Source organism: Ambystoma mexicanum, chromosome 10 (genome assembly GCF_040938575.1).
Source record: "Ambystoma mexicanum isolate Mex_15411 chromosome 10, UKY_AmexF1_1, whole genome shotgun sequence".
In the NCBI taxonomy this organism is placed as follows: domain Eukaryota; kingdom Metazoa; phylum Chordata; class Amphibia; order Caudata; family Ambystomatidae; genus Ambystoma; species Ambystoma mexicanum.
In genome coordinates, this window is record NC_090932.1 from 678,215,001 (window position 1) to 678,231,983 (window position 16,983).

General features: G+C 46.0%; 1 protein-coding gene across 3 annotated transcripts in view; it reads right to left on the reverse strand.

The window, feature by feature from the left end:
* The window catches only part of PLS1 (plastin 1), a 697,248-nt gene that overhangs the window by 364,624 nt on the left and 315,641 nt on the right, over positions 1 to 16,983 (reverse strand). For all 3 annotated transcript variants that reach the window (XM_069618268.1, XM_069618269.1, XM_069618267.1), the window contains exon 2: positions 13,000 to 13,098. In XM_069618268.1, coding sequence (XP_069474369.1) covers positions 13,000 to 13,069 — 70 coding nt within the window. In that variant the 5' untranslated portion in view covers positions 13,070 to 13,098. The remainder of the gene's footprint in view (positions 1 to 12,999; positions 13,099 to 16,983) is intronic.

Consider the following 16,983-nt stretch of genomic DNA (forward strand, 5'->3'; position numbering starts at 1 on the left):
CAAGGCAGCGAGCATAGCCTATACAATGTGAAACTTCGGCCTGATCACTGAAGTGCACACAATAAAACAGTCTAATTAAATAAAAAGATCGCCCTCAATTTAGGAATACAGCTGCCCTCCTCCCACATGTGTTCAGTGATTGGGTGCCCTGTAGTGAAATTTTGGCTACAGCACCGACTGCATCGCTTGTCTCTAGAATTGACATTAGCTATGAATCAGTGATCGAAGTGAGCGGGAACGATCAGGAACGGTGTTCGCTACTTTTATTTTTTTCCTGTTTACAATACCTCTACTTTTTACAACCATATTCACCATTCTATATAGGGGATTTGTCCATGCATGTCCCTGTGCAAGTGTAAAGTTGTAATTGGAGGCTTAGTTACTAGTCACTTAGACTACTGGAACGCCCCGGCAGCAACACTTGTCACATGTTGCACTATGTTACCACCTACCCTCTCTCCTGCTGACACCACAGTTCCACTACTTTTTTCGGGACACTTCTACCACTGCTAGGAATACTCGAACATGCACACACACTTTTCAGAGAACACGTCACACACCCTTCTCTAGACTCTGAGCATTTCAATGTATATAACCCGTGATATCGCCCTTAGGACGGGATTTTATCACATGCCCACACGTATGGCTTTTCGAAATGCTACGCCCGTGAGGCCAGCTCCGCAAAGGTTTCCGTAGAAAAATGTCACTCCTTTCATTCCGGATTAGATGTAGACTAAAGTGTCCATCAGATAAGGAAACAGCCGGTTGGCCTGCCCTTTATTCCATGTACTCTAGACTCAGTGTCTACAGAGCTCTCCTGCACACGCAAAAAACAAGCACTGGCAATGCCAATAGTTTCGCCTTTTTGTGTAAGCATGGAAAGGCACTTGCCAGGCACTACCGTAGTGGCATTAACTCCCCCATTGATGGTAGCAGCTGCAAAATGGCGCGAGTACCTGGGTGTCTAATAGCAATTCCTGGCAAACGCCTTACACTTATACACAACCCAAGTCTGCTGGCTTTGCCAATGCTTACTTTTAACAGGACTTCAGTGAAGGACATGCATAGTGCTTATAAATCGAGTGGCTGAAGGCAGGCCTGATTAAGACTTTTTTATTACACGAGTAGCGTGTTTACTGCCTCAATTAAGTCCTTAACTCTCAAAAGACTGCTTTGAAAAAACACTGGCAGGCACTTCAAGTGCAACGTTTGATGGTAAAGCTTGATTAAAGCAAGCTCAAAGAATTCCCATGAGGAGGTGTTTTGGGTGGGCAGGAACTGGGTGGGTATAGACATAGGGATTAGCATGGTCATGGGCAGTTAATGGGTGGGCAAATAACCAACAACAACTTCAAGCTGTGTGTCCTTCCGCGTGTGCCATCTCTCCCTATCTGTACTCTAATGCAATCATTTATGCTTATAAGTGGCACTGCCACCTAATAGCCCAAACTAAAGACGTGACTGCCAGAAGACCGCCTTAATTTTCTTACATTTAATTTACTACTACCGCCTCAATCGAGAGCGTGGCGAATCCACAGATCACTCATTTTCTTTTCAGGGACGTCATTTGGGGGTCACCAGGGGTCGCTCTTGCGACCCCTGAGCTCTCCCTTGCTACCCCTAGAAAAAAAAAAAAAAGAGTATTTTGTCAAACTTTTTTTTGTCAAACTTTTTTTTTTAAAAGTAAGCTCCTGGGCTGTGGCCAATGTCATGTGGCTCTTTTTTTTTGGAGTGGCTGACTTTCTTGTTCAGGCCTCTTAAAAAAAACGGGGTTCCACAAGTGTATCACTGAGCGGTGACGCTAAATAAGAAAGAATAGGAATAGCACATAATCTGACTTTCTGGAATTCTATCCAATAATTGCCAGACTCATAAAGGTTTATTTCCAGGCACACTTCAGGTGATGAGCCACTGATCTAGCCTGTTCTTAAACACGTCAACTCTGCCTTTCACCCTTCTGCGGTCAATAAATGAGTACCAACACAGGTTGGATGATATTGTATGTATAAGCGCTTAAGCGTAAGTGCTATATATTAAGATATCATTAGGCCTTGAACGTCTGCTTGCATTCACAGTAAGTTGGTAATATGGTCCTATACCCACTGATATTAACAATACATATGGTGATCCATTCTTCTATGCAATGTATATAACATTATAGTGATATCGCAACCATATTTCTAGTAGTGTACTTAGGAAAAAATATGTGATGTCCCTTCCTGTTTTGTCAAGGGGTGAAAGGTCGTGTTCCATCGCTTCTCGTGATGTCCCTTCAAGGTGGGGGGTTAAATGACATCACTTCCTGTGATGTCATCAGAGGTCAAAGGTCATGTGATGTCACTTCCGCTACCCCTGGCATTTTGGTGAAATTATGTCCCTGTTTCTTTTCCCCAACATCAATCTAAAAAAAACAGAAATATTTGTTTCCATGTGGAAAAATATTGAGTAGTCTCCTTAACTGTGACGGTATTTCTGCACCAGGGGACCACAAATTAAATTCCAGCTTCCCTACATGAATTACCTGGATGGCCAAGATTCCATAAATTGCTCCAGTATCTGGCAGCTTAGCACACCTCTTTGCACCGACTGTCTAAGTTTTTGCACCAGTCAGGTGATGCAAATGCCATTTTTGCAAGGGACAAAAATGTGTTGCAAAATTGCCCAGCCCTTCGCACATTATATTAATTCTCCACCCCATGAGCTGCCCGTTCCTAATTTTCTCAGATCGGACACGCATTTATAAAATTATTTGAATACACTGCTCTTTGGGGTCACTACTGTGGTTCATTTGGGGCATTAGCACAAGGGGCGGGGGTGCGAGCCAATCAGGGAGTTCAGAACGCGGGCTGACACTTCTAGTGTCAGCCCGTGTTCCAAGCTGCTTGACGGCTGGTTCCCCCACCCGCCATCCCCCACCCCGCCATCAAGCACCCCCTAAACCCCATCACCCAACCCCACCCACAACCTTGTTTTCCTCTCCGTCCCCCATCCCACTTACCGAATTGCGTTGGCCAATGTAGTTGGGCCAACCGCAGTGACATTAAATGCCCACATAGTGCTGCTGAGTGGGCTTTACATTTTGACCAGGAATCAAATTTAGTAGGGGCACAGAGGTGGCCACAGACAAAAGTACCGTGGCCGCTTATAAAACGGCAATGTGTATGCTTTCCACAAATTGACGCGGGCAAAGTAGTCCCAAGTGGTTCGGGGGGCAGGGGTAAAAATGTGGCATTTATACAGCAAGTAATTCTGTTGTATATATGTGTACATCCTGATGTCAACGATATTGTCTCATCCTATATCGATATTGAAATTATTTATCGATTTATCTCAGAAAACTCAATATATCGCCCAGCCCTACCCCTGACTCTCTAAAGACAAATGCCCCCTCCCAGCGGCAGACGCTGCTGGATGGAATGGGTGGGAGCCCTTAATGACTGCTTAGCACTTTCTTCTGGCAGAGCAAAAGACCATTCTTTTGGACAAGACGTTCTTAATGTTTCCGTGTTAAGAAATGCAAAGAGAAATTTTTATTCTATAAGCACAGCACACACACAGCACCAGCAAAGTTCACTCCTGGCTTCGGCCTTCATGGGCAGTTTGTTCAGATGTTGCCTGTTGTCATTGGCTGATAATGGACACCTGCCATTTTATGCACTTTGAAATTATACAGTATCCATATTGTGTACCTATCGCATCTGCTGCCTTTCACAAGTGTGCCATGAATACCAACGGTTCACACGCCTTTTTGTGCCTCTCGCATCTGGCTGCCGGTGCTTTTCTGGAAGGTCAGTGTAGATCGCAATTGGGAATGTGGGTTCCTTTCTCAGCAGTGTGTTTGTGTGGACATTTTATAGTGGAAATGTAGCAAGAACACTGAGAATATCCAGAGCGGGCATGTGCACTATAGCAGCACAGTGTGCTATAACACAGCAGTCCACCAGCAACAAGATATGATCCTTTAAAGCAGTGTCTTCTGCTGAGATGGTGCCACTCTGATGTCTTGAGGGCAGTGTGTCCCTTTCAGGCCAGAAGAAAAAAAACACGCTGAGCAAAGACCCTGCAAACGCGCGAGTGACGGCTGGGGAAAGGAGGACAGCAGATGAAATCACTGAGACTATTGCTTCCCTCAGCGAAGCTGGGGGCTCGGCCGGGAAACCCTTTTCAGGGGCGACCTACCTGCCAAGACCCCAATTTGAATTTCTTTAATCAGCAGCCAGTGATTTAGAAACACTTGGATTAACAGTGTTTCTAACATTATATATAATGGCATAACAAGGCATCCAAGCTGGAGAAAGGCAGTTTTGCAGTGATGTGAGCAAATACCAATTGGGCTGGTTCCATATGGAAAAAGGTTGTCCTCAGTTATTAGGTGTCGAGCAAGATCTGGTAATACCGCCTGAAATCATTCTACATCCAACCTTAAATAATCACACTTGTCTACACACACAGCCCTTCCAACCCCAACACAACAAAGGTTACACAATGAAATGCACACCACCCTGAACACAAATGCACATACCAAATTTCCCTAAATAGCCCAGTAGCCCATCACAGATACATCAACATAACTCTCCACAGTCCTTAATCACCACTCCGACAGCCACCAAAATCGAGCAAAACAATGTACCTAGAGCACACACTAACCACTGATCCAGACACCTCATAAAATATATAAAACTAAATACCACAGAGAAATGCACATATCAACTTTGCAAAAAAAATAACCTTATTTTGCTCCCAAGTTAGCCCCATACTCCACCTCTTGCAGATCCTAAAACTCTAAACCGTGAAAACTGTAGATTTAATGCTACTCCAGACTGAATAACACAGCATAACGGGCCAAAGGAACAAGCTTCACCGATTCTCCTGTGGGGCAGTATTCTGGACAGCGCATCCCACTTTGGTGAATCGCAGCAAAAGGGGAAGAAAAGTAATATTGGCTCTGCTGAGGCAAGTCTTCTGTATTAGAAGAGATTGCATTATTTTCCCGCGATCCCACACTTTGAGTAAACAGTGAAGGTGGGATTACTACAGTTTAGGCGCTTGAACACATACCTTCTGAGCTGCACCAGATCCAAATATTTACCTTTTGGATTTCAAGGTCTACAATAAGGGCTTGTAGGAACGCGCTCTAAAGTTTCCCATGGCCCTGCGTGAGAAAGCTAAGCTATCCAGTCCTATTTTTGCTTGGAATTCTTATGCTTGCAGTTTTTTCTTAACCCTTTGAAATTTAGGAAAACTACAAGTTCCAGAATCCAAAGGGAAAAAACAGGACTGAGTGATCTCACGCCTGGCCACAGGAAACTCGACAGCTCCGATAGTTTACTTGCAAAATACACATGATATAGGAAAGCAAACTTGCAATGTTTAAATTCTTACAGAAACATGTTCAGCCAAAATAATGTTTTAGGTTTATTATCCGCATGCTGACTGGCAAGCTAGAAGTCTCAAAATGCTAAATAATGAAAGCAGGAAATAACCGTTTTTTTAACACTTCTGCTATTCTCTAAATACTTTGAGAATCACAAACAAAAAGAGTGGTGATATCATTTGGATACAGATCACCTTTGTGACAAACTCCCAGCTTGCTGTTAGTGTTAGGAACATTTGCTATCTATGCAGGGACTCCCTTTTTCGCATGTCAATCACAGACATAACAACTTTAAAAGGGGGCTTTCTCTTCTTTTGCTTATTTTTGGGCATTTGACACTGATGGGACCCCTTTTGAACAGGTAGAAATCTGTGAGGGGTATTTCATATGTAAAGGTCCCATCAGTGCTAAATGCCTAAACATATGCAAAAAGAAGAGCCACTCAGATTGGGACCCGGAACAAAGGAGTAATTGCCCTGCAGGTTAACAACCTGCAATAATTGCGGGCCATTTAAGGCTGCCAAAGCCCTTTCCAGGATTCTGTGTGGCTGTGTGTAATGGGCTTGGCTGCTTTGTCAACAAGTGCAATTACACTTGGCAACACTGCAGGCAACACTGCAGAGAGTATCCCAGTTAAGGGTGGGGCACAAGATTTCAAAGGAGGGGTCCCACCCTAGCGACGCCACTGGCCTTGCCCGCTCAGCCCCTACCCTGTCTACGCCTCTGCCCTCACTCTGAGCAACAAGCCCTACATGCATTAACTTGAAGGCAGATGGGCTTTTAAAATACACAAGACATCTAGTTTGAAGCCAGCATCATTTTCCTAGGGAATTAAATGTGTATCTGGCAAATAACATGCCAATAACATAATAACAGTAACAAGAGGCATATAAACGCCGCTTCAGATAATAAATATAGATTGTCATATATTAGAACAACAATATTAGGCCAGGTCGGTCAATGGCAGATCATCCTCTTCTTAACTTCAAAGGACTTAATGATGTCTTCAAAAGGAGTATTCTATTTGGTATTATATAGATAAGCACCCCGGCTTGTGATGATTTAGTGTCTCAGTCAATCAGGGGGTCTCGATAGGCGAGCCTTACCTCAAGATACCTGCATTTCCAGACCCTGATCCGCCTGGCACCGATGTACCGGTGTAACAGGGGTCCCCGCACCCCCCGCAGTGTGTGGGGGGGGGCATAGCCACATGTCCTGGGAGGGGGCCCCACTTGGAGTAAAAGAAAAAAAATGTTAAAAAATATTTCGCTTTTTTTTTTTAATTTCTTTTTGAATTCACTCTGCATTTAAAAAAAAATATTTCTGTAACAGAAATAATCATTTCTTTAAGAAGGCAGAGTGAATACAAAAATAATCTTTCTTTTTGAAGTCCGGGGGCTGCGCCCAGCCCATGACATGAAGACCCTAGGCTGGAGGCCTCCATGTCATGGGATGGGTGAAGCAATATGACTTCAAAATTAAATAGTTTATTTTTGAAGTCACTCTGCCTTTGTAAAGAAATTATTTCCGTTTTTTTGTTCAATCCTTAACGGAAATAATTTCTTTATGAAGTCCGAGTGACACCAAAAAGAAACAATTTATTTTTGAAGTGTTATGACTCCCCTCAACCGCATGACGTGTGCGTGTGTGAGTGTATGGTGAAAGGGTGCACACAAATGTATAGGTGGCTGCATGGGTGTGTGTGCCTGTATGGTGAAAGGGTGCACACTTAAATGTATGGGTGGGTGCCTGGGTGTGTGTGCCTGTATGGTGAAAGGGTGCACACTTAAATGTATGGGTGGGTGCCTGGGTGTGTGTGCCTGTATGGTGAAAGGGTGCACACTTAAATGTATGGGTGGGTGCCTGGGTGTGTGTGCCTGTATGGTGAAAGGGTGCACACTTAAATGTATGGGTGGGTGCCTGGGTGTGTGTGCCTGTATGGTGAAAGGGTGCACACTTAAATGTATGGGTGACTGCCTGGGTGTGCCTGTATGGTGAAAGGGTGCACACTTAAATGTATGGGTGACTGCCTGGGTGTGCCTGTATGGTGAAAGGGTGCACACTTAAATGTATGGATGGCTGGGTGTGCGTGTGTATATATGGTGAATGGTGTGTGTGCTTGTGTTCCGGGGTGCAACAAAACCGAAATTTAGGGGGGGGGCAACCATTTAAATGTTGGGAGGGGTGCTAACTTCATGTGTGCTGGGGAGGAGCAAACTTATTTGTGTGGGGGCATCTAACTTCTTTACGCATTTTAATGAGACTATTCTAGGGCAGCTTCAATGTTACATGCAGTTAACTCTCTCCTTTAAGTCTGAACTCACCCACTTATGGACTGCTGTGAGAATGAGTGGTCTCCTCTTCCCTCTCTACCCTTCCAATTGGTAATTTTCATTACTCCTAGCCCTTTTCTTCCTCATCCCAGTACTTGTGTATGAGGCACGATGCCTCATACACAAGTACTGGGATGAGGTAGAGGTACATGAAGGAATTGCCTGACTTATCTACATGTAATCTTCATTACTCCTAGTCCCACTCGTCCTCATCCTAGTACTTACCTATGAGGCATGGAGCCTCATACATAAGCACTGGGACAAGGAAGAGGGACGTGGAGGTAATTCTGGGCCAATGAGCTGATTTTGGAGGTTGGGGTAGAGGATAAGAGGGAGAGGGGATGTGTGGGGGGGGGGTGGGATTGTGCAATAAATCTTAATGGTCGTCCATGTCCATGCTGACCACGCATGATATGTGGTATTAGTGACATTTTGGTGCAGTCAGTCTAGGCATTACTCAGTTTGGTATGCATTTTTTTAACTGGGCATTTCTGATAAAGCAGTCCTGCTAAGTGAAATTACCTGGCTAGACTGGCATTTGGGTTTTGCCAGTCTAGCCGTTTCTTACTGCGGCGCTGTATATACTTCTGGGCATCTGTGATAAAATTATATGATGTGATATGATAAGTCATATATGACGCGGCTGTACACAAGTGTTTTTAGGCACAACAAGACAAGGAAGGAAAATAGAGGGAGGACAAGACAAATGATCTTACTAAGCCTTGCGTCATTCAGATCGTGCAAGTGCGAGAAGAAGAAGTGCAAGGGGAAAGGGAGGGGGAAGTGCAAGGGAGAGGGGAGGGGAAAACAGGGCAGCAATGCTCTGAGTAAGTGCAGCCAGGGAAGCACGGCACTGGGTAGTGCAAGGAGAACAAGGGACTCTAGAGTTACAGTTACAGCCCCTAACTGTGTGGTCGGCCCGGAGGCAGTGCAAGGGTGACTGATCAAGAAAGAGCCTGGACTCAGTGAGACTGAGGGTAACCAAGCAACCAGTTGGTACAGCAGACAGGTAGGCCAGGTAGGTCAGCAGGGGAGGGAGAGAGACAAAGCAGAGGAGAAGAGGAACTTTTGAGCTGCTTCTGGAACTTCAGGTGGCCCGGCTCAGGTTTGGGAGCGGCAGGGAGGCCATTCAAGAGGGAGGCACCTGCAGGGGAGAGGGATCTACCATTCCCCCCCCCTGCCCCTACTCTCTGCCTGAAGAAGCATCTAACCCTTAGGGCTCAAGAAGGAAGGTATTTTGGAAGAGGGTGTTGGATGTAGTGCGGATCCCAGCCCCAGAAAGCCTTGTGGACAATGCAAAGGGTCTTGAATTTGATCCTTGCAGCCACAGGGAGCCAGTGGAGAGATTTCATGGCTGGAGAGATACGGTCCTTGGGCTTGAGACCAAGGATAAGTCTGGCAGTTCTGTTCTGGATTAGTTGCAGAGGGCGGAGAGTAGAGGAAGGCAGATTGAGAATTTGGCTGTTGCAGTAGTCCAGCCTAGAGAGAACCAGAGCTCTGAAGACAGTGAGCTTCTCAGGGAAAGTGAGAAAGGGAACAATCACTTTGAGTGGGTGCAGCTGGTAGTGGGACTTCTTGGCGACGTCCGTGATGTGAAGAGAGAAAGAGAGAGTGGAATTGAAGATGACACCAGAAATGAGCAAGAGAGGAGAGTAGGCTGAGGGGAGCCTGAATGAAAGCTGGGTGTCATCCGCATAACACTGAAAGTTAGAGTAGAAGGTAGAGATCAGGTGGGCCAAAGGGGCCGAGTAGAGGTTGAAAAACCAGATTGAGAGGATAGAACCCTGGGTAATGCCACAGGTAGAGAGAGGTGGCAGAGTGAAAGGGACCCAGTTGGACCTGGGAGGGGCGGTCCAAGAGGAAGGAGTCCAGCCACTCCAGGGTCTGATCCGTGATGTCCAGGTTCACACAAAGTCAGTTGATCAGGGTGGCGTGATCGACTGTGTCGAAAGCAGAGGAAAGGTCAAGTAGGATGAGGACAGAAGGAATGCTGGAATCAAGGTTAGAGATCAGATCTTCACAGGTGTTCAGGAGAGTGGTTTCCGTGCCTCTGGCAGCTTTTAAGCCAGACTGATGGTCATGGAGACAACCAATAGATTCAGTGTGGAGAGTAAGCTGGCAGTTGGCCAGCTTTTCCTAAGAGTTTGGGAGAGGGGAAAGTTCCAGTGTGTCGGGATGCGCATTGGCCCCCGCAGGGGGTGATGGGCGCACCTGGGATTGGGGGCACCAAGAGCCGAGGCAGTGGACCGGCCGCTCCTCTCGCGGCGGTCGCCTGCGCCGGCAGTGGGGAAGCCCGAGCCGATGCTCGGCGACGCGGCGTGTCACCGTTGCACTTACCTGCCGGAGGGCGGGCCGTTGCTCGGGGACGCGGCGCTGCCGCATTCGCCCGTGGGAGATCCCAGACCTAGGGACGGGAGGGGAACGGAGACCCTCCCTGACAAGGAAGGGGGGCGACCAGCCCTTCAGCGTGCCGCGGATCGCGGCTGGAAGACGCCTGGAGCCAGGGCCCACCCATACCCAACGCGACCATATTTTGGGTCACGTGATTGCCTCAACAGTTCCCAGCGGATTGGATGGGATCATGCAGGCACGGCAGCCTTTATGGGAGGCGGGTCAACACGGCAGCAGCCAATAGGATGCCGGCTGGTCAGGGCTGATGGCGATTGGTGGGGGCTTGATGCTAAGGTAGCCCATAAAAGCCCGCCAAAAGAAACTGACGAGGTTCTCTCATTTTTCAGGGAAGGAACGAAGAGGAGGAACGAAGGCCAGAGTGGTGGGCCTATCCAGACACCACGATATAGAATAAGCTTGAGGACTGCCTCACCATATTCTGAAGGGATCAAACCCTGGTGAAGTGAACCAGAGGACATTATGTTTTGATTTGTTAAGGACCCTTTATCCAGTTGGAATGAATATAATTCTCAGCACCTGCCTGTCTCCTGAAGGTTATTTCCCACACAGTGGCAAAAGAATGATTACAGAAATCGGCCGAGGCTGGATCAAGGGTGTCAATGTGGTCCTTGATGGTTCTGGAGGGACAGGCGAGCACCGGTTTCGATGACACTTCCATAGATGGGACTTGTCTAGAAACCTTGTCAGGTGTTAGAGAGAAAGAGGAGAAAGGAGGAGGAGAGGGACAGATCGCCAAAGGATGCCGAGAGAGGAAGAGGGAGAGGAAGAGGAGATGGTAGACAGGATGTCTTGAGTTTTAGCAGAGAAGCGAGAGGCCAAAGCCGCACAGAGGGCCTGTTGAGGGAACCGGAGAGGTAGAGACCACAACAGGATTGACCAGTTCCTTGCAGATTTTTAAGAGTTTGACTGTGTTGTTAGAGGCCGCAGAGACGCAGGCTTGAATGTGTGCTCTCTTCTTGTTGAATCTTATTGCTTCGACTGGCATTTTGGTGCAACCAGTCTAGGTATGTCTTAATGTGGCCTGGCATGCTTTACTGTAATGTTATTATGTGTCTACACTGATCTACATTGTGCAGCCAGTTGGACATGTTTTCATTGTGGCATAGCATTTCTAATAGCAAAGCATTTATGTTCATGTGCACTGTTGGCGACTTGCATGTATTGGATTGGCGTTACCCTACAAAACAATAGCAAACACTGTGGCTTTTTAGACAATTTTTCTCAGAAAGTATGCTGTATATCGCATTAAAACACATATTTATATCTTTCTCCTATTGCACTGTGTGGCATACCCCTTCAGCAGCACGTTAGTGCATATTGCGCAAGAGTGGTAATCTAGGCCGGCCCAGAGTGTGGCGCGACCCGTTATTTGTTGCCGGTTGGGGGGGGCCTCAGCATGGCTCGCAGGGGGGCACCAGATCTTGTGTTACGCCACTGCACCGATGAAGGTGTCATTTTCCCAACCACACTCCCTACCCCTGAGATTTCTGTGTGACTTCTCGTTCATTCCCGCCACCATAGATGATACCCCCAGCCCACCCTCAGCCACCGTGTACTTGCCTCTTCCCACATTGTCGTCGCCTCTGCTCCTAGTCCTCCTGTCCCTTCCAAGATGGCCACCATGGAAAAGGTGAGGGTACACAAATAGTTCTCTACACCCTTTTTCCATTGTGGCCATTTCCTTTTCTAATTTTCTTAAACTTTTGCAACAAACCCTGCACCACAATTTTTAAAAAAAGAAGCCATTAGCACCCTGGAACACCATGCATGGGTGCGAGTAGCTTTAATCGCCTCAATGGGGAAGTACCATTTGGCAATGGCCTTGGGGCATATGTTAAGGACCTCACTTCGCTCAGGCCTATAACTTGGTCCCCAGGCCTCTACCAAGGAGTAATGCCCTCAACGTTGGGGGTTGCTTAAAAAGAGTACCCCATCCAGTTAATTTTAAAGATTTAAGGTGTCTTTGAGTTTCATGCCTTTGGAGAGGACCCACCCTGTAACCTTGTGATTTATTTGGCAAAGAACTCCTTGTTCGATTATAAAGTTCTTGTTACGTGCAACTGGGAGTACATTATTCTGTGTTATATTATGCGTTGTTAATAAACTTGTATACTGTGCCAAATCATCACTGTAGTAGTTTCAGAGGACATAGGCTTGTCACTGGAGTGGTGGACTGTGCCCCTGGCATGGGTATACAGACCCTAGTCTACTGCGAGGAAGGCAATGAGCCAGAGGAAGATAACACGATGGGAAAGAGGGAAATAGATGCTGTGAACACAGGGAAGGAGCGATGCAGCAGCGGAAGAAGGTTTTCTGATAGCATGGGTGTGTGCCAGTCGTGTTATAGCATGAGGACGTTGACAATGCAGGGTTGGACTGGGGAATAAACTTGTCTCGGGCACCAATTAAAAAGTGGCCCACAGTTGCAAATGGCAATTCATTCTTTTTGCGACAGACTGTTTAATAAGTACACAAGGTGGAGTTTTTTGATAAAATGTGATGCGAACTGTGCAACTTAAAGAATATTTATTCAGCAGCACCGGTCAAAACTACCAGTCACATAGGGAAGTAACTCAACAAACTGGCCCACATTGGCCAAAAAGTAGCTCACTTGAACCCAAAAAAAATGGCCCAGGCTATTTTGTGTTTTTGGTTGCGGCATTGCCCTGTTGCCCTATAGACCAGTCCGAGCCTGTGACAAAGGAACACTTTTTTTGCAGGATTATCACATTGAACTTTACAAATCACGTTCCAGGGCACATTATGCCTTCGTATACAACCCAACTGTCGTCAACGCCCAATAAGAGCTGTGGAAAGCGAGGGAGACGTGTCCTTTTCATTTATCGGAATAAATCCAAGTTTAGAGGTTCACAGACTTACCTATTTTATTAAAAGCCTCCCTCAGCTCCTCCAGCTCCTCGCGGGTTATGGTGGTGGTGCTGTTTTCCATCTTCACGCGGCACCAGGGGGTCTTCAACTCTAGGAAGGATCAAAGGTTTGGGGTTATCAATCGACGGTTTGGGAAAGCGACAGGATTAAACTGTTAAACTGCATCGAGGCGAGGCAACGAACAATTCACTCGAGGGCCCTTCTCCTGGCAGTGTATTTTGCTATAAATAATTCTTTTGTGGATAAAGCAGAGCTCTGCCCTCTGTTGAAACAATGACTAAGTCCTCATAACAGCAACACCGTCCCGCCCAAGGGCCTTTCACCTGCTCCCGGCAGAAATGAACACGTGCGCCAATAGACCTGGAGCTGACAGAATCTAGCAAAGACAGGCAAAAGCCCCCCCGCCCCCCCACCCACACACACACACACGCAGGAATTGTCGTCAAACCCTTGAACATATGTGTCTTTCTTTTGTTGAATGTGCTGTTGCGGAGGGCTTGTACGTTGTTTCTAAACGTCTAATCTTAGCGTGCCCTGCGACGGTCTAACGCGACTTGCTACCATGTTTGGCAACTATTTCACGTGCTTGAATCGAGTCCCTGCGATGCAAAAATAAAAATAAATAAAGGCGTTGATCTTTTGCAGTTAAAGCCGCCAATAGGCATGCCAATATGCCCTATCCCAGCCGGGAGACGCTAATCCAGTCCTGGTTTTAATTTTGCATTTTGAGACTTGTAATCCTGGATTTCCCAATTGGAAACCAAGTGCCGCAATTTTACAGAATGCAAAATTAACACCAGAACTGGACTAGCATCTCCGGACTGGAATGGGGCATGTTGGCATGTATCAATCAAGCTGTAGATCCAGTGGATAAAAGCAACACTTCATTACTTTCCCTATATGGTGAGGAAGGATAGCTCAGGAGCAAAGCGTTTGTCACAGCGCAACACAGGTTCGAATCCCGATCCCACGCTTAGAAACCACACACTGGTATTAAACGTGTTATAAATTAACTATATAATGTCCCTTGATGCCTCATCGAGAAACAGTACAATATACATGTAGTGGTAGCAGGTGAAATTAAAAACAATGCTTCCGTTCTCTGATTGTCATGAAATAGTTTACTAGTTATATAGATTATATTTGTATGAAAGAGCAACAAATATGCATTTTCTGCACTCGTGACCTCTTTGTGACTGTGACGAGTGGGCCAATGTTGAGGGCGTGTGCGTTCCTTGCGTCGCTGTTCTCTAATAAAAGGGGCTCGGCTGGCACGTTCATGTCAGTGCAGCAGAGACACAGGAAGTGGCAACTCGTGTCTGTGTCCCGTTACTGGGGTGGGGTATTGCCAAGTGTTCGTGGCCTGTGTGGGTTTGGCCCGGCCGGGGTGCCCCCAATGCCGAGGTCGACAAGTGCTGGGAGCCCCCAGCTGAAGTGATCAGTCTGGTGACCCGGTTCTAAGTGGGGTGCTCCCTGCTTCAGGCGAGCTGTGTGCAGGCCGCCACAGTGACCCCACCCCCCACGGCTCAGCAGCCCGGGATTGAGGTCTGCAAGACCTGTATTGTGATATCTAGGACTTGCTAATGAGCCCAGATTACACTGTGCTTTGGGAAAATGTTTCCCAACCAGCCACATGGAAAAGAAACTAGGGGCGTTCAAACCCTCTGTATGCCTTTTTGTCCATAACGTGACCCTACCTCCTGCACTATGCGTAGCCAGGATAGTAGAAGACACTACAATTCTGAGCAGGACAAAAAGCATCAGGAGATTGCCACTAATACATATCCCGCCACATCTCTTTTTGCTACATGTCAAGGTTTCTGGTTCATTACATTTATTTAGATTAAAACTATATTTTACATGGCAGCCTGCAATACCAGCATGAAAGCCTGTAGTTGTTCTTAGTAGCCAGGGTGGGGGGAGCAACCAATCAGGTTGCTCAGATCGTTGGCTGAATCTACTGATCCAAGCCTGCGTTCCAAGCAATCTGTTGGCTGCTTTCCCGTCCCGCCATCTTCCCACCTTCCATTCCCTTCCCTTCTTAATTTTAATTTTAATCTCCCCCAACCCCACTCAGGGTCAGACTGGCCTATGTGGGCCAGTTTGATAAGTTACTTCACTATGCGGCTAGAAGTTTTGACCAGTGTTGCTGAACAAATATGCGGGTCTATGTGATTTAAAAAAATGAAATTATAGAGAATTAATTTACAGCGAAGCTCTAATAACGAAAAATATTGTTTTTAAATAAAATATTTGGGGTTCCCCCAAACCCTCAATTTCCCCATGCTTTTAAACCCACCCTAACCCTCGCCGCACCCGTTTTATCCCCTTACCCCACCCCATATATATTTTTTAAATCAATATTTTTTAGTTGTAAATGTTTTCGTTGTAAATTCATGATCTGTTTTTTATTCGTTATAATTACTGGATACCAAATAGTCTTTAAAATAAACAACTTGCATCACGTTTGATCAAAAAACTCCCTCTTGGGTACTATTCAAAGTGTCACAAAAGGAATGAATAGCCATTTCGACTGTGGGACACTTTTTCATTGGTGCCCGAGACAATTTTATGGCCCAGTCTGACCCTGGCCCTGATTATCTGATTACTGCTGCCTCCTCTCAGTGTCCTCGCTGGCCGCCATGGAAAATGGAAGAGGGACAGAGCCCAATCATCCTGAACCATGGCGGCCATCTTTAGCGAGAATTTCGTTTGAGTAACGGGACCCCATGAGGCGCCCCGTTTATTCAAACGAAATGTTTAGCTCTGCGCACCCTGTTACCAGATTGGCAACCCGGGATACTAAAAGAAATAATCACCCATTCCAAGTGCTGGAACGGGTGATAACGGCCCAAGGTCTGAGTTAAATTATTACAGGCTAGTTGTGACATCAGTACTGGCCTATAATAAGAAAATTGCATCACTACTGCTATGAAATTTTAGACGTCACAATGTCAGCTGTTTCAGCCAGGAAAGGTCAGAATGCCAGTAGCCACTGCAGCACTTAATCAAAACTGTAACAAGCTTTACACATTTTGTCCTTCTAAAATCGCTTTGTGTGACACTTTACAGCCATTAACTGATTAGGAATGGTTTATGATTGTATGTTTATTTTGTGCACTGATGGAGTGGAACACATAAGAGCAAGAATGTGCATAGGCAATAAAAGACAGCGCAGAACACCACAAGTTCAAATCCCGGGTCGTGCTGCAGAGGAACACAGGTTCGAATCCCGGGTCCGAGCTTAGAAACCTCTTCGGGTTTTAGCGCGTTATAAAGAAACCAATTATAATTTGCATGTTCTTGCTAATTTTAAAACAAAAAGAAAACTTTTTTTTAGAAGCCTTTTAACTGCTTAACATATTTTTCTGCAAATTATTAGAAAATGTATATTATTTGTTTTTGTTTTTAATCCAAACAGATTTTACATTGATTATGTGTACCAGTAACTGGAGATTTCTGACATTACATTAAGCTACAGGCCAGCAATTAATGGAGATTGTCGTGTAATACATAGAATAAAATATCCCCTCCTGTACGTAAAAAGGATATTGCAAGTCACTTCGAAATTTAATGACCTTATGAGGAACACGGCCTTCAGCCTCGTTCCTCCATTTTCTCACATAACTCTTTGACGACTTGCAATATCCCTATGATGCACGGTCGGGGTACTTTATCTTATGCCAGTTTTACAAACACAGGTGCAATCCATCTAGTTGCACTTTGCACAACATGCAATCTGCAAAGATGAGTTCAAGTAGATGTTCATGTTCCCTATTGGTATTTTTCTTACTCAAATGAAGACAAGCAGGGTAGGCCACTTCCAACTTCTGGATCTTACTCAAAACACTGAAAAACAAAACTTTCCTTATTAAGTATCCCTTTGCCTGGGACTACTGATGTGCGCAGTGCTTATTTAATAGGGGAGGGGAGGGTGGGGGGCAGACCTTCAACCATGCCTACATATCCATGTTA